Raw genomic sequence first — 26571 nt, forward strand, 5'->3', positions numbered from 1 at the left:
CATGTCACCTTCCCCACCACTAACAATCGAGATCTCGGAGTAGGCAGCAACAGCGGGGACCAACCTCTTTGGGCTGATCTGGGTACTGTCGTCAGACTGCTGAGTGGCGGCTGCTGCTACCTCCTCTTCCTGATCCGATGCTAACAATGGCTGCGCATCGCAAATGTCTTGTGATGGATCGGAAAATAATTCCAGAGACTCAAGTGGAGGGTATGTGGTGGTGGTGGTGTCTTTGGGGGTGCACACAGCAGAGAGTGAAGAGGGTGCACATAGAGAGGATGAGGAGGGTCCCGAAGAGGAAGGCAGAGTGAGCCACTCAACCAAGTCTGGTGCGTCCTTTGACGTAATCGAACGCGCCTTTTGAAACTTCACACTTTGGCCCTGGCCTACTGCTCCTGCCCCACCCCTACCACCCCTGCGTAAGTGTCTGCCTCTTCCTCTGCCTGTCATGTTTTTAAATTACCCTGTGACAAAAGTCTCTAGAGAATCCCAGTATATCTGAAAAAAGGTATAGAACACCCCGCTTCAGTCTGTGGTATTGGTGGGGCCACAGGTTTATGACACCAGTTCTACAAATAATTGGCCAGTAACTGTTGTCACTGTGTGTAGCACAGTTAACACGGCAAAAGAGGCCAAATTTCTTGCAGGACTAAAATACAATCTTAGAAAAGTATACTGTTAAATAACACCCCACTTCAATATGTGGTATTGGGGGGGGGGCACTGGTTTATCACACCAGTTGTTCAAAAAGTGACCAGTGAGTTTGGCACTGTGTGTACCAGAGTTAACACAGCAAATGAGGCAATATTGTTGCAGGACACAAACTTATGAAAGTATACTCAGATAACACCCCACTTCAATCTGGGGTATTGGGGGGCCCTAGGTTTATTACGCCAGTTCTACAAATAATTGGCCAGTAACTTGTCACTGTGTGTAGCAGAGTTAACACAGCAAAAGAGGCCAAATTTTTGCAGGACTAAAATACACTTTTAGAAAACTATACTGTTAAATAACACTCCACTTCAATATGTGGTATTAAGGGCCACTGGTCTATCACACCAGTTGTTCAAAAATTGACCCGTGAGTTTGGCACTGTGTGTATCATAGTTAACACAGCAAAAGAGGCAATATTGTTGCAGGACACAAATACACTTGTAAAAGTATACTCAGATAACACCCCACTTCAATATGTGGTATTTGGGGTCACTGGTCTATCACACCAGTCGTTCAAAACATTGGCCAGTGAGTTTGGCACTGTGTGTAGCAGAGTTAACACAGCAAAAGAGGCAATATTGTTACAGGACACAAATACACTTGTAAAAGTATACTCAGATAACACCCCACTTCAATATGTGGTATTGGGGGCCACTGGTCTATCACACTAGTTATAATACATTAAAAGTGCTTTTGTCACTGTTTGTAATATTGCTGCTGCAACGCTCAGTCACCACCCCAGTCACAATGCTGCACAGTGCACAATACAAATCCACTATAATATGCTTTTTATATTACAAAGTATATTATACCATGGATTACACCCCTATATAGTGCACTGCACACCAATACCAAAAAAATTGCAGCCCTTGAAATGACTTTTGTGGACATTAACAGAGCGATTTGTCTCACTGCAGATCTCTCCCTAGAGCACACTTGATACCTGTCCCTAAACTGAACAGAGACTGTACACCTATACCAAATAAATACCAGCCCTTTAAATGACTTTTGTGGACATTAACAGAGCGATTTGTGTCACTGTCTGCCGATCTCTAACTGTCCCTAAAGCACAGACTGGATACCTGTCTCTAAACCCAAAAGAGACTGTAGTAGGCCTATACCGAAATACCAGCCCTGAAAAGGACTTTTGTGGATCTTAACAGGGCTATTTGTGTCTAGCAATCTCTCCCTCATGAACGCAGCAGACCTTTCCCTACGCTGACAAAAAGCAGAATGTGAAATGGCCGACAGCTCTGGTCTATTTATGAGGTAGGGGGCATGTCCATGTACTGAAATGTTTCAATTGGCTGTCCCATTCCACCTGACGGCTGTGTCATGGGTCAAAGTTCTCCCCAACGTAAACCAATATGGCCGGCGCGAACAAAGCCAGGTGTTTGCAAAATTGGCAGGTAGCGAACAAGCAAAATTTGCCGCGAACCGACCTCCAGACGAACGGCAAGGCCATCTCTAATCACAAATGCACTTCTGGAAGAATGGTCAAACATTCCCATAGACATACTCCTAAACCTTATGGACAGCCTTTCCAGAAGAGTTGAAGCTATTATAGCTGCCAACTCAATATTGAACCTTACAGACTAAAAATGGGATGCCAATAAAGTTCATGTGCATGTAAAGGCAGGCGTCCCAATACTTTTGGTAATATAGTGTATCCCTAATAGCTATTGTTTACCATATATTTGCCTTACTTTTTAGAACTGAATTAAAAAAAATAAAATTTTGTAAATGATCAGTGCAATTACAATAATATTTGGTGTATTTTCCTTTCAGACTATGTTTACAGCATGTGAGTTGGGAATTTTTGACTTACTACATGATGCTGGTGAGCCCTTGTCAGCAGCGGCCATTGCTTCTCATCTGAATACCAATGTAAATGCCACAGACCGCTTACTCAGTGTCTGTCATGGAATGAACCTCTTAAAACTTGAAATGAAAAACTTGGAAGGTAAGCTTTATGGATTCACCTTGTTCTTTTGTTTTTCAAACATACTATATATTGTCCTATTATGATTAGTTTTTACAACCATTTTTGTTTTGTATTTTTATAAATATTGTGAGGATCTACTTGGGCTGCGTTGTGTGTCCTCTGAATTTCAGTGTACCTCTCTTATTACTGTGCCCCTGCAGTTTAGGCCAGAGCTTCCCAAACCTATTTGGCCTAAGAAAAAAAATTACCCAGACCCCCCCCAGAAATCTAGAAAGATCAAAAGTGATATATTACCTGATGCTCCACTCCTCTCCACACAATACCAGTCCCTGCAGATCCTGCACCTCCTTGGGTCCTGATGTCATCAAGCTCAGAGCAGCCTCAATCGCTCTGTTCTGGGCATGAGGACACCAGAAGCAGTGCACCACTGGATCATGGTGGAGCACCGTTTGCCAGGAGAGCGGAGGTTCGAGTAAGTATATGGGTTTTTCCTTTTTCCCTGGACAAAACAAGCACTTAGGACCCTCTCACATGGGCATTCCATCTGTCACTTTAGACTAAAATAGACAGCAGATGTAAAAGGATGATCATCCCTTTACATCAGTGTCTATTCAGGTCCACTTTTTTAAATGGGTCTCTATTTCTGTTCAATTTAAAAAACATTTTTCGTTCATTCTGTTCTTTACAAAATATTATGCTTTACATATTTTAATGCACTTTATGAACCAAACATTACCCTTTGACCCAGGTAGTGGTCAGCAAAAGAAGTAACTTCCCCTTCCACGCAAGCATGGCAAAAGATGTGTCTTACAAGGATATTATCAACCTGGTACATGCCAAGCCTGGCCTGTAGAGACAGAGCGAAAATGCAACAGCTCTGGACAAACAGGGCCGGTGCAAGGATTTTTGTCGACACCCCCTCCCCCCACCGGCCTCTCATAACCCCCCCCTTCCCTTCACAAAGGCAGTGTGTAATGGGGGGCAGGGGGGGGGGGGTTTATGCATTCCCTGCTGCCACTGGCTATGGGCAGCTGGCAGGTGAGGCAAACGTAGGCTTAATGTACACTGGCAGCTCCTCAACTTGAGTTTAACAAGCTTTAAGTTTTTTTTGCCAAAGCGCCTAAACTCAACTCCTAAAAAACATATATTTTTTGAAAGCACACACCCTATAGAATAAAATGTTGATAGTTCCATTTTTAATGTTACATGATATTAGAGCGACGGTTTATCAAACACAACATTTCAGTGAAAAATACACTAAAGGTAATTTGTGGGCACATAAATGCAATTTATTACTTAATTTCTTGGTAAAATGTAAAAAACTAGGTTGTGCCGAGTAAATAGATACCCAGGTCGAACCTTAACCACTTGCCGTCTGAGTACTGTAGTACTACTGCGGCAAAGTGGCTCGTTATCGTCTGACGACGTAGACCTACGTCGTCAGACACTCCCCTTTCTCGGCGGCGCACGCGCGCCGCCGGAGGCTCGCTCCCGCTGTATTCAGTCACAGCGGGAGTCGGGCCAGGGGAGGAGCAGCGGCGATCGCCGCCGCTCTTCCCCGATCGTCGGGGATCTAGTGTGGAGATCCGCCTGCTTGTGTAAACACAAGCGGGCGGATCTCCCAAGTGACAGGCAGGGTCAGATTGCAGGGTTCAGCATAGCTGAACCCGGGATCTGTCCTTGTGTCACTCAGTCACCTCCCCCCACACACGTCAGTAAGCACCAGGCATACATTAACCCCTCCCTCTCCAATAAAATTAACCCCTTCCCTGCCAGTGTCATTTTTACAGTAACAGTGCATATATATAGCACTGATTACTGCAGTAATGTCACTGGTACCCCCAAAAGTGTCAAAAATGTCAGTCAAGGGTCCGATCTGTCCGCCGCAATGTCGCAGTCCCGCAAAAAAAATCGCAGATCGCCGCCATTACGCGTTAAAAAAAAAAACACCAAAAATGACAAATCTTTCCCTTTGTTAGTAAACGCAATAACTTTTGCGCAAACCAATCAAAATACGCTTATTGTGAATTTTTTTTTACCAAACATAGGTAGCAGAAAACAAATTGGCCAAAAATTTTAAAAAATTTTGATTTTTACATTTTTTTGGGGGGAATTTCATATAAAAAAATGTTAAAAATATTGTTGTTTTTTCAAAATAAATGCTCTTTTTTTGTTTATAGTGCAAAAAGTAAAAATCGCACAGGTGATCAAATACCACCAAAAGAAAGCTCCGTTTGTGGGGAAAAATTGCATGTGCCTGTGAAATGGGAAAAACATCAGTACCCTATATTTTTTTTAAGGCAACACTTTAAAAGCCCCTACAAGTCTTCAGTTTAGAGGTACCCAGGATCTCTGGTACAAGTGTAGCACTATGCTAACTGCAGGGAGACCTCAAGTATTACTGGTGATACTAGCTAACGTGTGGGGCAATTGCTGTTTTCCTAGCCTCAACATGTGTTTTTGTGTTTGGGGGGGGTAGCTCTAAAATTATTATTTTTTTTTATGTGTGTCTCTTTAAATGTTTAAAAAATGTTTTTTACATGACTTTATTGCCATCACATAGGGAAGCAATAGCCCCGTATGTGATAGCATATAGGTGACAGGTACTTTTTATGAGGCATTCTGGTTCCCTAAGGTTGTTCTCTAGCCACCTTGTGCTGGCGCCAGTCCTGACTGCACCCTCCTATACCCACCTCACTGTTAGTCAGGCTGAGCTCAGCTGTCTAATAATCAGCTAACTCCAAAACAGAGCCGGAGAAAGACACTATTTCAAATATAATCATATTGATTTCAAACAGGTGTTTTACCTATATATTATGATTATTTATACACATAGGCGAAAGAAAATAGCTATATGGGTATAGTATACAGTATATCTACCAGTTACTTTGACCGTAATCACGGCGAGCGGGAGGGGCCTTCCGCTGATCTGCCTAGGTCTCCCGTCCCACTGGGAGACGTAAGCAACAAGCTGGCACGTCCGCCTGCTGGTTAGAGTCCCGAACAAATCCAGATTCGGCTTCGATCAGGTCTCCAATCAAGTAACCAGGAAGCGACGTCACTTCGTTTATTTGGCTGCCAACGGAGCCAATTTTAAAAAAGGTGACAGAATTCAAAAATGCAGATTTCGGCGTTTTGAATACTTTTAAGTGCAGTGGAGGGGTTTGGGGTCTTTTAGACCCCCAGATTCCTTCCTAAAGTGTACCTCTCACCGCCTATTACTGTCACAAGGGATGTTTACATTCCGTGTGCCAGCAATAAAAGTGATCAGATTTTTTCTTTTTTAAAAGAACAGTGATAAAAATAAAATAAATAGGAAAAGAAAAAAAATGTTTTTAAGGGCCCCCATCCCCGTGAGCTCGCGCACCAAAGAAAATGCATATATAAGTCATGCCCGCAAATGTAAACTGTGTTAAAATGACACATGTGAGGTATTATCGTGATCATCAGAGTGAGAGCAATAATTCTAGCAAAATACCTCCTCTGTAACTCTAAACAGGTAACCATTAAAAATGTTTAAAGCGTCTCCTTTGGAGATTTTTAAGTACTGTAGTTTGTCACCATTCTACGAGTGTGCGCAATTTTAAATCGTAACATGTTAGGTATCTATTTACTCGGCGTAATATCTTTCACAATATACAAAAAAATTGGGCTAACTTTACTGTTTTCGTTTTTTTTTAATTCAATGAACTGTATTTTTTTCTCCAAAAATTGTGTTTGAAAGACTGCTGCGCAAATACTGCGTGACAAAAAATAGTGCAATGACATTTTATTCTTTGCTAAAAAATATTTATAATGTGTGGGAGTTCTAAGTAATTTTCTAGCAAACAAATACTGATTTTACCTTGTAAACATATGTAAGAAATAGGTCCTTAAGTGGTTAATCTAAAAATATGTTATGACTGGACCACTGGAACGTGGCTGCAACTAAAACTACAGTATTATATTTGCAGATATTTAGCTTTATGTATGACATGCCTTATATGTGAATCTTAAAGGATTAACACTGGGTTTTATTTATTTTATTTTTAGCATATTATTCTAACACAGACGTTTCTTCAGTATACCTGGTCAAATCAAGTCCAAAGTCCCTATATCACATGATGATGTACTACTCGAACACCACGTATGCATGCTGGCAATTCCTACCCCAAGCTATAAGGTATAGTCTTGAAAGTGAATGTGTAGTCCTTTCAACATGTTAACCAGTTGCCGACCACCCGCTGCAGTTTTACTGTGGCAAGGTGGCTTGACTGCGCAAACCGACGTAACTGTATGTCGGTCGCGTGCAGGGCTACGGGGCATGCGCGCGTGCCCGTTTTCCCCGCAATGTTCTGATTCGATTCAGAACCAATCAGTCATATGACATGCTATCATAGAGGATATTTAAATGCCCTGTGATAACAATAAAAATGATAAAAAAATAAATTAATTAATTAAAGGGAAGGTGTCAAAATAAACTAAAAAAGCGAAATAAATAATTATAAATAAAAAAAAACTTCAAGCACCCCTGTCCCCCCGTGTTTGCGCACAAAGGCGAAAGCAAGCATCAGTCTGGTGTCATATGTAAACAGCAATGGCAGCATGCATGTGAGGTATCGCCCCGAACATAAGATCGAGGGCAGTAATTCTTGCAGTAGACCTCCTCTTTAAAACTAAAGTTGTAACCTGTAAAGGCTTTTAAAGGCTTTTAAAAATGTACTTAGTTTGTTGCCGCTGCATGGGCGTGTGCAATTTTAAAGCCTGTAATGTTTGGTATCTGTATTCAGCATAAGGACATCTTTTTTATTTTACTAAAAAATTAGGCAATATATAGTGTATTTGTGCATTACATTTAAAAAAATGTGTTTTTTCCCCAAAAAATTGCGTTTGGAATATCTCTGCGCAAATACTGTGTGACAAAAAAAAAAAAATTGCAACACCCTCCATTTTGTTCTGTAGGGCCTCTGCTTTAAAAAAAAAAGATATAATTTTTGGGGGTTCAAAGTAATTTTTTAGTAAAAATAAATAATTTTTTCATGTAAACAAAAATTGTCAGAAAAGGCTTGGTCTTCAAGTGGTTAGAAGAGTTGGTGATGTGTGGCATAAGCTTCTAATATTGGGCATAAAAGGACAGTTCAAATACCCCCCAAATGACCTATTTTTGGAAAGTAGACACCCCACGCTATTTGCTGAGAGGCATGTTGAGTCCATGGAATATATTATATTTTGTCACAAGTTTCGGGAAAATTACAATTTTATTTATTTTTTACACAAAGTTGTCACTAAATGATAGATTGCTCACACATGCCATGGGTATATGTGGAATGACACCCTAAAATATGCTGAGCACAGAGATACCACATGTGTGAGACTTTTTGAGAGTCTAGCTGTTTACGGGACCCCGAAAACCAATCACTGCCCTCGGGTTTTCTAAGGGCGTAAATTGCTTATTTTACTTCCTCACTACCTATTACAGCTTAGGAGGCCCTGAAATGTCAAGATAGCACAAACCCCCCTCCCAAATGACCCCATTTTGGAAAGTAGGCACTCCGAGCTATTTGCCGAGAGGCATATTGAGTTTATGGAATATTTAATATCTTGACACAAGTTTCAGGAAAATTACAAAAAAGTTTGTTCTTTTTTTTACACAAAGTTGTCAATTAAATTATATATTGCTCAAACATGCCAAGGCTATATGTAAAATTACACCCCAAAATACATTCTGCTGCTTCTCCTGAGTACAGGAATACCACATATGTGAGACTTTTGGCAGTCAAGCCGTGTACAGGACCCCGAAAACCAATCACCGCCTTAAGGCTTTCTAAGCGCATAAATTGTTGATTTTACTCCTCACTACCTATCACGGTTTCGGAGGCCATAAAATGCCAAGATAGCACAAAACCCCCCAAATGACCCCTTTTCGGAAAGTAGACACCCCAGGGTATTTGCTAAGAGGCATTGTGAGTATTTTGCAGCTCTCATATGTTTTGGAAAATAAAGAAAGGAAAGAAAAGGAAAATGTATTTTTTTTTTCTTTTTTCAAATTTCAAAACTTTGTGACAAAAAGCAAGATCTGCAAAATACTCAACATGCCTCTCAGAAAATAGCTTAGGGTGTCTACTTTCTGAAAAGGGGTCATTTAGGGGGGTTTTGTGAGGTCTTGACATTTCATGGCCTCCGAAACTGTGATAGACAGTGAGAAGTAGGGCTGCACGATATTGGAAAAAAAGTACATTGCGATATTTTTTTTCCCAACGATATATATTGCGATATTGAGAGAGCCATCAATCCAGGCTAAATACAGGTTTAATGTTACTGTAGGGATTCAGTGCAGCAGCCTTCTTCTGATTGTTACATACAGGGCCAGCCAGGGTTAATGTTACTGTAGGGATGGGAAGTAGTGCAGCAACCTTCTTCTGATTGTAATACAGGGCCAGCCAGGGTTAATTTTACTGTAGTAGGATTTGGGAAGTAGTACAGCAGCAGCCTTCTTCTAAATGTCATTGCAGTTGCACCATACAGGGCAGCCAGGGTTAATGGTAATGTAGGGAACTGGGTGGACACTCCAGGGAACTGCAGGTTAAAGAGGAAGTAAACCCTCCTCAGGAAGTTGTACCTATAGGTAAGCCTATGTTAAGGCTTACCTATAGGTACTGTAAATATCTCCTAAACATGTACCGTTTAGGAGATATTTACATTTGATGCAGCCAGTGACGTCACTGGCGCATGCGCTCTGAAGGAACGGCAGATCGTGCCGTTCCTTCAGAGCCCTGTGCCGTGACCGTCGGCTCCCGCGCGCGTGCGCGGGAGTGACGTCACCGCGGCTCCGGCCAATCAGATGGCCGGATGCCGCGATCCCGGAAGACGGGCGACTGTACATGTCGCCCGTCATAGAGGTAAGAGAGCGGCGCGGCGAGGGCTCGTTCTAAGGTAAGTATTTGATAATGAGCTAGTATGCGATGCATACTAGCTCATTATGTCTTTATCTTTCAGGATGTAAAGAAAAAAAAAAAAAAATTATCGGTTTACAACCTCTTTAATAAGATGACAGTGTGTGACTGTGCTGTGGAACTTAGGCAGAGAAATCGGGACTCACAGTGGTGGTAGAAGGTAGAAGAATACAGCCCGACATCCGTCCCACATGTTAAGTCTGCCCCTGAAGCTCTCCTGACCGAGCGGTGAGCGCAGCACAGCGAACCAATTATGTCCTGAGTAGCGGCACAGTGAACCAATCAGGTGTGCAGGCACACGTGATTGGTTCCCTTTGCCGCTGCTCACGGCGCGCTGCTCACCGCTCAGTCAGGAGAGCTGCAGGGCGGACTTAACATGTGGGACGGAAGTCCGGCTGTATTCTTCTACCTTCCTTCACTGTGAGTCCCCAATATCGGCTGATCCGGCGATGTGACTATCGCCCACGCCCGCAGCATGATATTCGATGTTACATCGAATATCGTTCAGCCTGAGGAGTGAAATCAACAATTTACACCCTTAGAAAGCCTGAAGGCAGTAATTGGTTTTCAGGACCCTGTACGCGGCTAGACTGCCAAAAAAGTCTCAAACATGGGGTATCCCCATACTCAGGAGTGCCAGAAGAATGTATTTTGGGGTGTAATTACACATATACCCATGGCATGCATGAGCAATATATCATTTCAATGACAACTTTGTGTTAAAAAAAAGTCATTTTTCGAACACCTGTGACCAAAAAAATTAAATTCAATGGGCTCAACATGCCTCTCAGGAAATTCCTGGGGATGTCTACTTTCCAAAAGGGGTTCATCTGGGGAGGGGGGGGGGTTACTGCCCTGCCATTTTAGCACTTCAAGAAATGAGATAGGCAGTCAGAAAGTAAAAGCTGCGCAAATTCCAGTTTATACACCAAAGTTTGTAGACGCTTTAACTTTTGCGCAAACCAATAAATATTATTGAGATTTTTTTTTTTTATCAAAGACATGTAGCTAAATACATTTTGGCCTAAATGTATGACAACAATTTAGTTTATTGGATATTTTTTAAAAATAAAAACCGCAGAGGTGATCAAATACCACCAAAAGAAAGCTATACTTGTGGGGAAAAAGGACATAAATTTTGTTTGGGAACAGCATTGCATGACTGCGCAATTATCAGTTAAAGACACGCAGTGCCAAATTGCAAAAAATGGCCAGATCATTAAGGGGGGTAAAACCTTCCAGTCCAGGAGTGGTTAAGCTTGTTATTAAATATGTACTGTACATGTGGCAGCTATAATTGTTCATTATATACATGGTGGAGGCTGAGGGGAGCCTATGTAGTACTGATACATTATTCAATAGGCTACACAATCCTGACATTACTCTTCATTAAAAGCTTTATTCAACCAGAACAAACATATGGAGTGTAGCTGCCTATTGACTGCCCCTCTTTGAGGCATTTAACTTTTACAGGCTTAATCGTAGAGATCATCTCTCTCTACAATTTAAAGTGGTTGTAACCTTACAAAACCATTAATTGCCAGCCCCTCTCTTTCATGTAGCCATAACACACTGTGTAAGTGTTTGTTGAAAACGAAGCCTCTAAAAACCTTTTTTCAGATATCTTAAGACCGGTCACGTGACTCCTGGCCGCTCTATTCCTCCTATCTACGGGCAACAGTGGGAGGAACCAAGAACTCCCTCTGATGTTAGCCTGGGAGGTCACATGACCAGCTTAAAGATATCTGAAAAAAAAGTATTTAGAGGCTTTGTTTTCAACAAATACTTATACAGTGTGTTATGGCTGCATAAAAGAGGGCTGACAGTGAAATTTTTTAAAGTTTACTTTACTACTAATCGCGGCAGGAGGGGAGGAGTGGAAACAGCTCTCACACACACACAGAAGCTGACAGGCAGGGAGAGAGGGGAAAAGAGGAGATCAGCAGATGACAGAGACTCTGACCATGGTAATCAGGGCTCAGCAGCCATGATTACCATGGTCAGCACACCAAGGAGGACACAGAAACAGGCAGGATCAACCAGGTTTTTGGGTTGGACTGGGGGAATGGGTTAGACAGCATAAGCACTGTGCTGTTTAACCTGCTATAAGTGAACAGGATCTCTTTTTTTTTTGTTAAGGTTACAACCACTTTAAGGCTCCATTCACATATATATGTGAATTGGATGTGTTTTGAACCGCAACCAATTCGCATTACATATGAATCAAATCGGCTTTCTATGGAGCCTGTTAAGGGTTCAGCAACAGTGTGAATTCACTGCAAATTTTAAAAGAGTGTTTTCAGAGCACTGCGGTGCGATTCAGATGCAAATTCGAGGTTCATTGTCTTCTATGGGAACACATCTGAATTGCACATCTCTTCAGTTTTAAACACGAATTCGATCAGAAAAAAAAACAGCGTGGACCATCCCATTTCATACCAGACCCTTAGATCTGGTATGGATTTTGAAGGAATCCCCCATGCCAAAATTAAAAAAAAATGGCGTGGGGTACCCCCTAAAAATTCAAACCAGACGCTTATCTGAACATGCAGCTTGGCAGGCCCGAACATGCAGCTTGGCAGGCCAGGAAAGGGTGGGGGGGTTTGGGGCAGGGGGAGCATCTTGTCCCATGTTTATGAGGACAAGGGCCTCTTCCCCACAACCCTGGCTAGTACATTGTACCCCTACTCATTCACCAAAAAAGTGTAAATAAAAAATGAAAACACAGACCGTTTTTGACAATTCCTTTATTAATAAACAATGTCTCCTGGTGTAGATCAGAATGCTCCCACCATCTGCCTGTTCCGCTGTCTGACATTTATAAAATAGCTAAAGGGCGGGGCCACCCGGTAACATCAACAGAATGTCACAGTCCCAGCATGCACTGGTTAATGATGTCACAAGGGGGCAGTGCCACCAGGTGACATTGCCAGGTGGCCCCGCCCCTTAGCTATTTAAAAACTGTCCGGTGACGAAAGAATCGGACGGCTGGAGCCTTTGGCGCAAGTAGAGCTTTTTTTTTCTTTTTTTAGGTTGGCGGTAGCGACAGGCAGCGTGATTGACAAAGGATTTACACCTGGGGACATTGTTTTTGTTTTTTTTTTATAAAGGATTTTTCAAAAACTGTCTGTGTTTTTATTTCTTTTTTTTTTTCACTTTTTGGGGTGAATGAGTAGGGGTACAATGTACCCCTACTCATTCACATAGGGGGTTAAAGCCACCTTCCCTGCAGACCCCCCACAACCACCAGCCAGGGTTGTGGGGAAGAGGCCCCTGTCCTCATCAACATGGGGACAAGGTGCTTTGGGGCGGAGGGACACCCAAAGCAACCCCTATGTTAAGGGCATGTGGCCTGGTATGGATCGGGGGGTCCAACTGAGTCCCCCCCCCCTTTCCTAGCCTGCCAAGTTGTATGCTCAGATAAGAGTCTGGTATAGATTTTTGGGCGGACCTCATGTCATTTTTTTTTTTAGTTTGGCATGGGGGTTTGAAGAGGACTCCACGCAATTTTTTTACATTTTGGTGTGGGGTTTCCCTTAAAATCAATACCAGGCCCGAAAGGGCCTGGTATGGATTGGGGGGACCCCACACCATTTTCTTAACAGTTTTTTTATTGCTGTCAATGTTTTTCACTTTTTTTTTTTTTTTAGACAAATCCTCTGATGTTAAGGATGTGATGCCAGCTTCCTAGCCTGCTTATTAACAACAAGCTACTGTTAAACAGGCTGGTGGCCGCCGGCTCTGAAAGTTCACATCTGAACCGCATCTAAATTCGCAGCTAATCTGCTAAACAGCTGCTTTGGAAATTTGCAGTGAAAATGGAGAGGAGATTTGCACCCGGCATTTGTGAACATAGTCTTAGGGTGAAAAGCTTTAGGGTTGAGTGAACCCGGACTGTATTGTTCGTACCGGACTTTTGGGTATTCGGTACCCGGACCCGAACCCAGACATTTCACTGTATGTTCGGGTACTGTCCGTTGTTCGGTAACGTTATTTGATGTTTTGGCATGGTTTTAATGGCACGCTTTCAACAGGTGCAAGGCAGCCAATCAGCAAGCGTTTAACTAGTGTGCCCTAGAAGCCATCACAGCCATGTTTGTGTCTGTGTCATGGCTGTGATTGGCCAGTGCAGCATGTGACCCAGACTCTATATAAGCTGGAGTCATAGAGCGCCGTACGTCACTCTGCTATAACTATACTAAGGACAGGTTCCTGACTGCTGCTGCTTAGGGAGAGATAGGAGTTTACTGTAGGGCGAGGCTGGAGGGATTGCTTGTAGGGAAAGCATAGGAACAATCTGCTTTATCATACAGCGATCTACATTGATTTGATTGTGTAGGGTGCAGTGCACAATCTTTTTGCCCGGAGGGAGAGATAGGAGTTTACTGTAGGGCCAGGCTGGAGAGATTGCTTGTAGGGAAAGCATAGGATAGGAACAATCTGCTTTAATCAGACAGCGATCTACATTGATTGTATTGTGTGGGGGTGCAGTGAACGATCTTTATGCCCTGACCAAGTGAGGAGGAGAAAGGAGAAACAAAAAAAATGTATCTGTCTGTTAGGCATGCGGTGCTGCACATTTCATGCAAGCTCAGTGCATATGTGTGTGCTTAATCTGCATTTAAAAAAGAAAAAACATTTTTTCCTTCACATTTAACTTTAAAGACTGTATGTCAGACAGACATTGCTTTTCTAACTTGCTCTTCAAAAAGTACAAATGTGAGGGGAAAACAATTCTTTTACAGTATTTAGGGTAAAAAAATTATTTTTCAGTTTTTCATTCAAATGGGTTTTTTTTTTATTCAATAGCGGAATAGAACAACAGTATCCAACTTGTTAGGTGTGCGGTGCTGCACATTTCATGCAACCTCAGTGCATATGCGTTTGCTTAATCTGCATTTAAAAAAGAAAAAACATTTTTTCCATCATATTTAACTTTGACATACAGTCTTTAGACAGACATTGCTTTTCTAACCTGCTCTTCAAAAAGCACCAATGTGAGGGGAAAATAATTATTTTTCAGTATTTAGGGTAAATAAATTATTTTTCAGCTTTTCATTCAAATGGGTTTTTTTTCTAATTCAATAGCGGAATAGAACAACAACAGTATCCAACCTGTTAGGCTTGCGGTGTGTAGCGGGCATTTCCTGCAACCTCAGTGCATATGTGTCTGCTTAATCTGCATTTTAAAAAGAAAAAAACTTTTTTCCTTCATATTTTACTGTGACTTACAGCGTTTAGACAGACACTGCATTTCAAATCTGCTATTCAACAAGCACCAATTAAGGGGACAATTATTTTTCAGTTTTTCATTCATATGTTACAGTGCGATACACCCATTGCATACTGTTGTATTGCGCATTGCAATAAAAAAAAAACATTTAGGGACAGAAAACAGTTGATTGCGGCCATGTCTGCTTATTTTACAGGGAGATACACCCATTGCATACAGTTGTATTGCGCCTTGCAATAAAAAAAACTATTTAGGGGACAAAAGAGTTTATTGCGGCCCTGTCTGCATATGTTACAATGAGATACACCCATTGCATACTGTTGTATTGCGCCTTGCAATAAAAAAAACTATTTAGGGGACAAAAAAAGTTGATTGTGGCCCTGTCTGCATATGTTACAGTGAGATACACCGCGGCCCTGTCTGCATATGTTACAGTGAGGTACACCCATTGCATACAGTTGTATTGTGCCTTGCAATAAAAAAACTATTTAGGGGACAGAAAAAGTTGATTGCGGCCCTGTCTGCATATGTTACAGTGAGATACACCCATTGCATACTGTTGTATCGCGCCTTGCAATAAAAACCCATTTCGGGGAAGATCCAAAATTCAATAAATATGAGGAGAAGGTCAAATAAGGGACATGGCCTGGGTCGTGGTGTTGCTGGTGGAGCTCCTGTTGCAAGGAGAGGACGTGGTCGATCTGTGCCAGCTACACGCACAGGTGAAACACCTTCCTCAGCTGCGAGTAGGCGACAGAACCTGCAGCAGTATTTGGCAGGGTCTAATGTGCCTCTACAAATGTTGAATTTCTTTTTAAATTAGGGTACATCCCAAAAAGAGTGAGAAAGATCAAAAATACAACAATGGCTGGGTAAGGCCGGTATACATGTCTATTCTGCACAAGTTAGTAACAAGTCCTGTGGGATCCATGCCTGGTTCATTTTAATGAACGTGAGCTTGACCACATTGGCTATGGACAGGCGGCAGCTCTTGTCTGTGATAACGCCCCCAGCCGTGCTAAATACACGTTCAGATAATACACTGGCTGCAGGGCACGCCAGGACCTCCAAGGCGTAAATGGCAAGCTCAGGCCATATGCCCAATTTGGAGACCCAGAAGTTGAAGGGGGCAGACCCGTCATTCAGTACATATAGGCGTGTGCACATACTGCTCCACTATGTTGGTGAAATGCTGCCTCCTGCTAAGACGTTCCATATCAGCTGGTGGTGCTGGTTGTTGCGGCGTGTTGACAAAGGTTTTCCACATTTCGGCCATGCTAACCCTGCCTTCTGAGGTGCTGGCGGTGCCCCGGCTGCATTGGCTACCTCTTCCTCCTCCTCTGCCTTCACCTTGTGCTTCCACTGTGGCCCCGCTGTCAGGTGGGAATGCCGCCAGCAGCACGACTACCAGTGTGCGCTTGTACTCACGCATCTTATGATCACGCTCCAGTGAGGGAATTAAGGATGGTACATTGTCCTTGTAACGGAGATCCAGCAGCGTGGCCACCCAGTAATCAGCACAAGTTATAATGCTGGAAATTCGGCGGTCGTTGTGGAGACACTGCAGCATGTAATCGCTCATGTGTGCCAGGCTGCACAGAGGCAACGAAAAGCTGTCCTCTGTGGGAGGTGTATTGTCTGTGTCCTCTGTATCCCCCCAGCCACGCACCAGTGATGGCCATGAGCTGCTCTGGGTGCCACCCTGCTGTGAACATGGTTCCTCCTCCTCCATATCCTCCTCGGCATCCTCCAGAACTGTGCCCTTGCTGAACAATTGTGTACCTGGTGTTTGTGGGTGCAGGAACCCACTCTCGGAGCCACTTGTGAATGACTGCCCTGAAAGCCTTGGAAATAATCCCTCTTCCTCCTCCTCCTCCTGTGCCACATGCTCTTCCATCATCGCCCAAATTATTTTTTCAAGGAGGCATAGAAGTGGGATAGTAATGCTGAGAACGGCGTCATCGGCACTGGAGTACTCGAAACAGCGCAACAAGGCACACAGGTCTCGCTTGAAGACCCAGTTATTGGTGGTGAAGTGGTGCTGTTCCGCAGAGCGACTCACGCGTGCGTGCTGCAGCTCCACTATCGCCTGCTGCTGCTCGCACAGTCTGGCCAGCATGTGCAAGGTGGAGTTCCACCTTGTGGGCACATCACATATGATGTGAGCGAGAAGGCTGAAGTTACGCTGCAGTGCTGACAGGCGAGCAGCAGCAGGGTGAGAACGCCGAAAGTGCGCACAGACGGTCCGCATTTTCTGCAGCAGCTCTGACATATCGGGGTAATTTTTAAGGAACCTCTGCACCACCAAATTCAGCACATGCGCCAGGCAAGGGATGTGCGTCAAACCGGCTATGCCCAGAGCTGCTACGAGATTTCGCCCATTATCGCATACCACCAGGCCGGGCTTGAGGCTCACTGGCACCAACCACTCATCGGTCTGTTGTTCAATGCCCCTCCACAACTCCTGCGTGGTGTGGGGATTTCTCTCCAAACAGGCAAGTTTTAAAACTGCCTGCTGTCGTTTACCCCTGGCTGTGCTGAAGTTGGTGGTGAAGGTGTTACGCTGACCAGATGAGGAGGCGGTAGAGGATGGGGAAGCGGAGTAGAAAGAGTTAGCAACAGGAGGCAAACTGAAGCACCCTGCAATCCTCGGTGGTGGAAGGACATGTGCCAAACTGCTATCCGCCTCAGGCCCAGCCGCCACTGCATTTACCCATGTGCTGTTAGGGAGATATAACGTCCCTGACCGTGCTTACTGGTCCACGTATCTGTAGTTAGGTGGACCTTGCCACAGATGGCGTTGCGCAGTACACACCTGATTTTGTCCCCCACTTGGTAGTGCAGGGAAGGGATGGCTCTCCTGGAAAAGTAGTGGCGGCTGGGCACGACGTACTGTGGGACAGCCACCGTCATAAGGCTTTTAAAACTCTGCATCTCCACCAGACGGAATGACAGCATTTCAAAGCCCAGGAATTTTGAAATGCTGGCATTCGGGGCCAAGGATCGCGTGTGGGTAGGGGGATACTTCCTCTTCCGCTCCAGTGTTTGGGAGATAGAGAGCTGAACGCTTCCATGGGACATTGTGGAGATGGTTGGTGACCCAGGTGGTGGTATTGCTGGCTGACCCTCTGTTTGCGGGGTGGCAGGTGCCACTGTCACTACAGAGGTGGATGAAGAGGCCGAGACTGCAGCAGAAGAGGAAGCAGGAGGAGCCAGAGACCTTTCTTGGTTTTTTGAGGTGTCTACTCCACTGCAGATGCCTGGTCATGCAGGTTGTGCTCAGGTTGAGAACGTTTATGCCTAGCTTCAGGCTCTAATTGCACAGCGTGCAAACCAGTCGTGTCTTGTCATCAGCACATTGTCAGAAGAACTGCCACGCTGGGGAACTACTTGGAGCTGACTTTGGTGTGCTCGGTCCCTGGCTGCGTTGGGCAGTAGCAGGCATACTGTCTAGGGGACAGCCGCTCCGCTTTTGCACCCTGCTCCCTCTTCTGCTGTGCTGGTGGCTCTGTGCGACCACCGCCTCTTCCCCCGAACTACACAGGTCACCTGCATGACGTTGATTCCATGTGGGGTCGAGGACCTCATCGTCCTCCACATCATCTTCCACCCAGTCTTCACCCCTGCCCTCCCTGTTGGTCTGCACAATTCCGAAAGCCGCAGCAGCTGGCACCTGTGTTTCGCCATCATGTGAGACGTGCTGCGATGGTCCTCCCATGTACTCATCTTCAAACATAAGTGGTTGGGCATCGGTGCACTCAATCTCTTCCACTTCTGGGGCAGGGCTAGGTGGATGGCCCTGGGAAACCATGCTAACAGAGTCATCAGAAAGTAGAAGAGACTGCTGCATGACTTGGGGCTCAGACTGCTTGGCTGATTTGCAAGGGGGTGAGGTGAAAGACTGATGGACATCGGCTGCAGGTACCAACTCTGGTCTTTCAGCAGGAGACTGGGTGGGAGACAATGTTACGGCACTGGAGGCACTGTTAGCAACCCAATCTACTATCGCCTGTACTTCTTCTGGTCTCAACATTCGTAGAATCGCATTAGGCCTGACCAAATACTGCTGCAGGTTCTGCCGCCTACTCGCACCTGAGGAAGGTGTTTCACTTGTTCGTGTAGCTGGCACAGATCGACCACATCCTCTCCTTGCAACAGGAGCTCCACCAGCAGCACCATGACCGGGGCCACATCCCTTATTTGACATTCTCCTCATATTTCTCAAATTTAGGATCTTGCCCTAAATGGGTGTTTTTTGAATAGCAGAGTAGAACAACAGTATCTAAAAGGTGTATCTCACACGTACAGATACAGACTAGGCCGCGTTTTAAGATTTTTACCCTAAATGGGTGTTTTTTTAGTAGCAAAATAGAACAACAGTATCTGAAGGGTGTATCTCACAGTAACATATGCAGCAAACGCTGCAAAATTATTATTTTTTGCCCTAAATGGGTGTTTTTTGAATAGCAGAATAGAACAACAGTATGTTGTGTATTTTGCCCAAAAAGGGTGTTTTTTTTACTAACACAATATGACAGCAGCTTGAATTCTACACGTACAAATGCAGCAAGCAAGGGCTTTAAAATTGTGGATTTTAGCCCAAAAAGGGTGTTTTTAAAAACCCAGAAAATTATAGCTATATATAGCTTAACCACTTAAGCCCCGGAAGATTTTACCCCCATTCCGACCAGGGGGTATTTTGCGATTCAGCACTGCGTGACTTTAACGGAGAATTGCGCGGTCGTGCGACGCTGTACCTAAACGAATTTGGCGTCCTTTTTTCCCCACAAACAGAGCTTTCTTTTGGTGGTATTTGATCACCTGTGCGATTTTTTGATCACGCGCTATAAACAAAAAAAGAGCGTCAATTTTGCAAAAATAGCAATATTTTTCACATTTTTTTATATGAAATTCCCCCAAAAAAAATGTAAAAATCAAAATTTTTTAACATTTTCGGCCAATTTGTTTTATGCTACCTATGTTTGGTAAAATAAATCGCAAAAAGCGTATTTTGATTGGTTTGCGCAAAAGTTATCGCGTTTACTAACAAAGGGAAAGATTTTTGTCATTTTTGTTGTTTTTTTTTTAACGCGTAATGGCGGCGATCTGCGATTTTTTTTGCGGTACTGCGACATTGCGGCGGACAGATCGGACCCTTGACTGACATTTTTGACACTTTTGGGGTTACCAGTGACATTTCTACAGTAATCAGTGCTATATATATGCACTGTTACTGTAAAAATACACTGGTAGTGAAGGGGTTAACTTTATTTGGGAGGGAGGGGCTGTGTGTGTCCCTAGGGGCGTGCTTTCTACTGTGATTGGCTGTGGCTTGAGCTGTAAGGACACTGATCAACGGATCTACATAGTAGATCCATGTGATCAGTGTCTTTACAGCGAGGAGAATGACAGGCAGCTTGTTTACACAAGCTGCCTGACATTCTCCCTCTCCCCCGCCGATCGCCGAGTGGCCGGCGGACATCGGGTCCGCTGGTCACACGCGCTGGGGGGTCCGTGACCACGCGGGAGCGGGAGTGCGCCTCCGGGGGAGCGCGCTCGCTCCCTAGACCCTCACAAGCAAGCAACGTAGCCCTACGTTAGTTTGCCTGTGAGGGGCTGACCGCCGACGTAGATAGTCGTGCGGCGGTCAGCAAGTGGTTAAAATGCGCACTGAATAATGCGGCAGAGCCCCAAGATGGAGGGTATTGCCAGAAATGGGTGTTTTTTCAAACCCTGAAAATGATTGCAGTATTTCAAGCTTGTTTTTATCACACATGCAGCAAGCAAGGGCTGTAAAATTGTGTATTTTGCCCAAAAAGGGTGTTTTTTACTAACACAATATGACAACAGCTTGAATTCTACACGTGCAGATGCAGCAAGCAAGGGCTATAAAATTGTAGATTTTAGCCCAAAAAGGGTGTTTTTAAAAACCCAGAAAATTATAGCAATATATAGCTTAAAATGCGCACTGAATAATGCGGCAGAGCCCCAAGATGGAGGGTATTGCCAGAAATAGGTGTTTTTTCAAACCCTGAAAATTATTGCAGTATTTCAAGCTTGTTTTTATCACACATGCAGCAAGCAGGGGCTGTAAAATTGTGTATTTTTCCCAAAAAGGGTGTTTTTTTTTACTAATACAATATGACAGCAGCTTGAATTCTACACGTACAGATGCAGCAAGCAAGGGCTATAAAATTGTGGATTTTAGCCCAAAAAGGGTGTTTTTAAAAACCCAGAAAATTATAGCTATATATAGCTTAAAATGCACACTGAATATGCTGGTGCTCTGAGCTTGCATAAAATGCCCCCCCCGCTGCCCACCTAACTAACAGACGGATAAAAGTATTTTTTCTCTGTCACTGGGATCAGGGCAGGTTAAAAAGATTGTGCACTGCACCCACACAACAAAATCTATGTAGATCGCTGTGAGTTCTGATTAAAGATTCTGTCCTCCTCCTATTCTCTCCCTCAAAGCAGCAGCCGCAGCCTTGCCCTAGTACACAACAAAATCTATGTAGATCACTGAGTTGAAGTTCTGATTAAAGAATAATGAATATGATTCTGTTCTCCTATTTTCTCCCTCAAAGCAGCACCCTTAACCTACACTAGATAGAGGAGAGTTATGTGCGGCGCTATGTGACTCCAGCTTATATAGAGGCTGGGTCACATGCTGCACTGGCCAATCACAGCCATGCCATTAGTAGGCATGGCTGTGATGGCTTCTTAGGGCACACCAGTTAAACGCTTGTGGATTGGCTGCCCTGCATCTTTTTTTTAACGCGCCATTAAATTGCCGAACACCGAACTCGATAACGAACATACAGTAAGATCAACCCTATTAGTAAGCTATTATCTCTCCACGTCAATTGTTTTTTATTCATACAGAATAGAGTGAATAAGAAAAAGACAGTATTATACCCACTAGATAGAGCTGATAATAATTTATTGAAACAAATTACTTATTTACTATGAGAGGAGCTACAGCGGTGATGCCATCATGCCTGCATGCAATTGACTGTATTTTATGCAAGTTTACTCCTGATTGTTGTAAGTAGTTTTTAAACTTGAATTTATAATACTACATCATGAGTTCCTCCTCTGTTTCCCCTTCTCATTGAGTGCACTGCTGGACCGTTTTGTCTGCATGGTCTATCCATCTTGGAACCTTTGCTCTTGGCATCCATCCATCCCATGGGGATATTGGGTTTAGGCGCAGTTATACTTCCTCATTGGGTCTCAGCGATTGTGGATTTTCCTGTTTGCTTGTTTTTGTCCATTTTGGAATCCTGGCTCCTGGCATTCATCCATCCCTAAGGGATATTGGGATAAGGCGCAGCCTGACCTCCATCCTTGGGTCTTAATAGATAGTAGGCGGCTAGTGAGTGGAGTGTGCATTGTCTGGTTGTGAAGAATCCTTCTTCATTCACTTTAGAAACACTGGATTTTGTCAACACCAAAGTCTTTATATGAACTCTTTTTACACTGAAGCATTTTATTTCCTGAACTTTATGGATTGTTTATTGGTTCTTCTTTATTACTTGCACATGTGTTTTAAATCACATATTGTTTTTTTTTTCACTTGATTGTATGATTTTTACAATGATCTTATGCACTTTCTAATGATAGCGCAACACAATATTTGTTATTATTTACTATGATTGGCAGCTCCATCTAGTAGCCATAATGCTGTATTTTCCTTATTCATTCTATGGAAAACATTCGACTTGGAAAGGAAAAAGCTCAGGAATATTTGTTTTTGGCCCATTTGCACAGAATGAATGCACATAATAACTACTATATCTCTGTGAATTTTTTTATAACTACATCTCTAAGGCTTTGTTCAGATTTTGGCACTGAAAACCAACATTTTTAAAAGGTAGCTTCAGTGCAAGAACGAGATGTCTCTGCAAGCCATCTATCCTGATACTAGATGAAGCACCCTACAAGGTAGGTGCTAGGTAAAGTATAGTGGGCCTTGGCTTCCTAATAGCAGGGCCATGATTTCAGCTAGGCTGTCATGTCTCCCAGATATGTCTGCTGAGGGGGGAGTCTCCCCACTGTCTCCATGAGCGGATTCTCATAGGACAGTGGAGGAAACCCAATCAGAGACACATTCAGGCCTGTAACTACCCCAGAAAGCAGATTCTGCCAAAAAGGATTCTGGGAGTGGGTATAAGTTTGAAGGGAACGCATGACACAGCATCTTTGACAGGAAGCAGAGTCCCAGGAGGGAGAGTACGGCTGTCTCTCCTCCTGTCAGAAGAATCGGGTGTCTCGGGCGGCTTGCCTGAAAGTGCAAAGAGAGAGCTGAGCTGAGCTGCAGAAGGGATCCAGTGTGCAGAGGACCAGCGGAGCAAGAGGGGCCTAGTTCCAGGAAAGCATTCCAAGTTCATGAGTACTGAGAACTACCCCTGGGGTCTGCCTAGCTGTGAGGGGACCAGGGGGTCCAGGAGCTATCTAGCAGTAAAGGGGGTGTCTAGTCAGAGGACCCTGAAGTGTCAGAGAGGGTGCCTAGTCAGAGGACCCTGAAGTGTCAGAGAGGGTGCCTAGTCAGAGTACCCTGAAGTGTCAGAGAGGGTGCCTAGTCAGGGGACCCTGAAGTGTCAGAGGGGCTCCAGCGGTTTGGCCCGGAAGAGTTAAGTGTACAGCGTGCAGTGTGCAGTCACAAGGAGCTACCTCAGTCAGTGAAGGACAGGAGGGAGCTGTTCATTGGATTTTTGAGCTAAACAGAGAGTAACGAGTCAAATGTCCTAAAGTCCTGGATCTTCTGAGTTAATCAGTGTGTTAAAGTCGAAGTTCTAGCACCGTTCAGCAGAACAGTATCTTCAAGCGACAGGGAGCGTTGGTCGGCATCCAGCTGGCGTCAAGACAGCGCTAACAGGCATTTTTCTGTGCATCGTCCCAGTTGAACCTAGTTGAGCCAGAGGAGTATCCCACTCATTCCCTTCTCCCATCCCCATTACAACATAAACAAAACCAAGATGCCAGAATGGTCATTGTCTCAGTTCTCACACTTGGGTTCACAACTTAAATGTGTTGGAAGTGTCACCGGTAACAATGGCAGACCCATATCAGGCTCAATGCCTGGAAATATTGCTACATATATCTAAATGGTATTAAAACTGCCACAAGCAGTTATGTTTGGTCCCTTTATTGGTACTTTGGAGTAAACAGCACCACAGATCGTCTAGGATCTCTAACCCTGTAATCTCCATAATATATTGTTCTATTTCTTGCCAGTACTCTCGTATTTTGAAGCATTCCCACCATATATGGGACATAGTCCCTTTCCTATTACAACCTCTCCAGCATATTGATGATTTCTCTGGTGTTATATATCATCTTGTCATGCATTTGTAATTCATTTCAACTGTGTTATATCTACCGCCGAGCTATATGTTGCTCTCAGTATTTTACCTATTTGTTGTTCTTCTAAACATGTGCCCTATTCCTTTTCCCATTTTCTGATGAATGGGGGTATTTTTGGCCCTGCTAGCTCCGTCAGCACTTTGTAAATCTGAGCAATAGTATGTTTCACCATCTCCTGTGAGTTACACAGGTTTTCCATTGGGTTTAAATTATCTTCAGATCTTATTGGGTGTGGTAAAGTTGATACAAAATGCCTAAGCTGTAAATACCTCCATTCTTCCAGTGTCTCCTGATTAGAGATGGCCTTGCGGTTTGCCCGGCGGTCGGTTCGCAGCAAATTTTGCGTGTTCGCTACCCGCCAATTTTGTGAACACATGGTGTTGTTCACGGCGGCCATATTAGTTTACATTGGGGGGAAATTTGACCCATGACACAGCCGTCAGGTGGAACGGGACAGCCAATTGAAACATTTCAGCACATGGACATGCCCCCTACCTTATAAATAGACCAGAGCAGGCGGCCATTTCACATTCTGCTTTTTGACAGCGTAGGGAGAGGTCTGCTGTGTTCATCAGGGAGAGATTGTCAGAGACAAATAGCTCTTTTAAGATCCTTTTCAGGGCTGGTATAGTATTTGGTATAGGTCTACTACAGTCTCTTTTCAGTTTAGGGACAGGTATCCAGTCTGTGCTCCAGGGACAGAAAGAGATTGGCAGTGACACAAATCGCTCTGTTAATGTCCACAAAAGTCATTTAAAGGGCTGCAATTTATTTGGTATAGGTGTATAGTTTCTGTTCAGTTTAGGGACAGGTATCCAGTGTGCTCCAGGGACAGATAGAGATCGGCAGTGACACAAATCACTCCGTTAATGTCCACAAAAGTCATTTCAAGGGCTGCAATTTATTTGGTATAGGTGTGCAGTGCACTATATAGGGGTGTAATCCACGGTATAATATACTTTGTAATATAGAAAGCATATTATAGTGGATTTGTATTGTGCACTGTGCAGCATTGTGACTGGTGTGGTGACTGAGCATTGCTGCAGCAATACTACAAACAGTGACAAAAGCACTTTTAATGTATTATAACTGGTGTGATAGACCAGTGGCTCCCCAATACCACATATTGAAGTGGGGTGTTATCTGAGTATACTTTTACAAGTGTATTTGTGTCCTGCAACAATATTGCCTCTTTTGCTGCATTAAGTCTGATACACACAGTGCCAAACTCACTGGCCAATTTTTTGAACAACTGAAGTGATAGACCAGTGGCCCCCCAATACCACATATTGAAGTGGGGTGTTATTTAACAGTATACTTTTCTAAGAATGTATTTTAGTCCTGCAAAAATTTGGCCTCTTTTGCTGTGTTAACTGTGCTACACACAGTGACAACAGTTACTGGCCAATTATTGGTAGAACTGGTGTGATAAACCTGTGGCCCCCCAATACCACAAATTGAAGCGGGGTGTTATATACCTTTTTCCAGATATACTGCGATTCTCTAGAGACTTTTGTCACAGGGTAATTTAAAAAATGACAGGCAGAGGAAGAGGCAGGCCCTTCCGCAGGGGTGGTAGGGGTAGGGCAGGAGCAGTAGGCCGGAGCCAAATTGGGAAGTTTCAGAAGATGCGTTTGATTACGTCAAAGGACGCACCAGACTTGGTTGAGTGGCTCACTCAGCCTTCCTCTTCTGCACCCTCCTCATCCTCTCTATCTGCACCCTCTTCACTCTCTGCTGTGTGCACCTCCAAAGACACCACCACAAACACCACCACCACATTCCCTCCGCTTGAGTCACTGGAATTATTTTCCGATCCATCACAAGACATTTGCAATGCACAGCCATTCTTGGCATCGGATCAGGAAGAGGAGGTAGCAACAGCCGCCACTCAGCAGTCTGACGACAGTACCCAGATCAGCCCAAGGAGGTTGATCCCTGCTGTTGCTGCCTACTCCGAGATCTCGAATGTTAGTGGTGGGGAAGGTGACGTGGATGATGACGTGTCTATGGATGTCACGTGGGTGGCCACAAGAGAGGAAGAGGAGGGGAGTTCAGAGGGAGAGACGGACCGGCAGATAGGGAGGAGAGGCAGGCAGATCTTGCATTGCACAAGAGGTATAAAGCAGACTGCAAATGTATCAAGAGCGAGCCATCAACCATGTACAGTCACATCTGGCGCTCCCGGGATGCCGGCACATGGCTCCACAGTGTGGGCTTTTTTCAATGTGTCTGTTGCTGACAACAGTGTTGCCATCTGCAGCCTTTCCCGTCAACGTATAAGTCACGGTAAGCCCAACACTCACCTAGGGACAACTGCCTTAAGAAGGCACCTGAAATCCCATCACCGAGCCCAGTGGGAGCAACACCGTCAGAAC

General features: G+C 44.1%; 1 protein-coding gene across 1 annotated transcript in view; it reads left to right on the top strand.

Moving 5' to 3' along the window:
• The window catches only part of LOC309546495 (acetylserotonin O-methyltransferase-like), a 157668-nt gene that overhangs the window by 29395 nt on the left and 101702 nt on the right, over positions 1-26571 (top strand). The window contains exons 2-3 of the mRNA XM_082246234.1: positions 2503-2677; positions 6692-6821. Of these exons, the coding sequence (XP_082102360.1) occupies positions 2503-2677; positions 6692-6821 (305 nt within the window). The remainder of the gene's footprint in view (positions 1-2502; positions 2678-6691; positions 6822-26571) is intronic.

The sequence above is a fragment of the Pelophylax lessonae genome (genome assembly GCF_965119305.1).
Source record: "Pelophylax lessonae genome assembly, chromosome: 2".
Taxonomy (NCBI): Eukaryota; Metazoa; Chordata; class Amphibia; order Anura; family Ranidae; genus Pelophylax; species Pelophylax lessonae.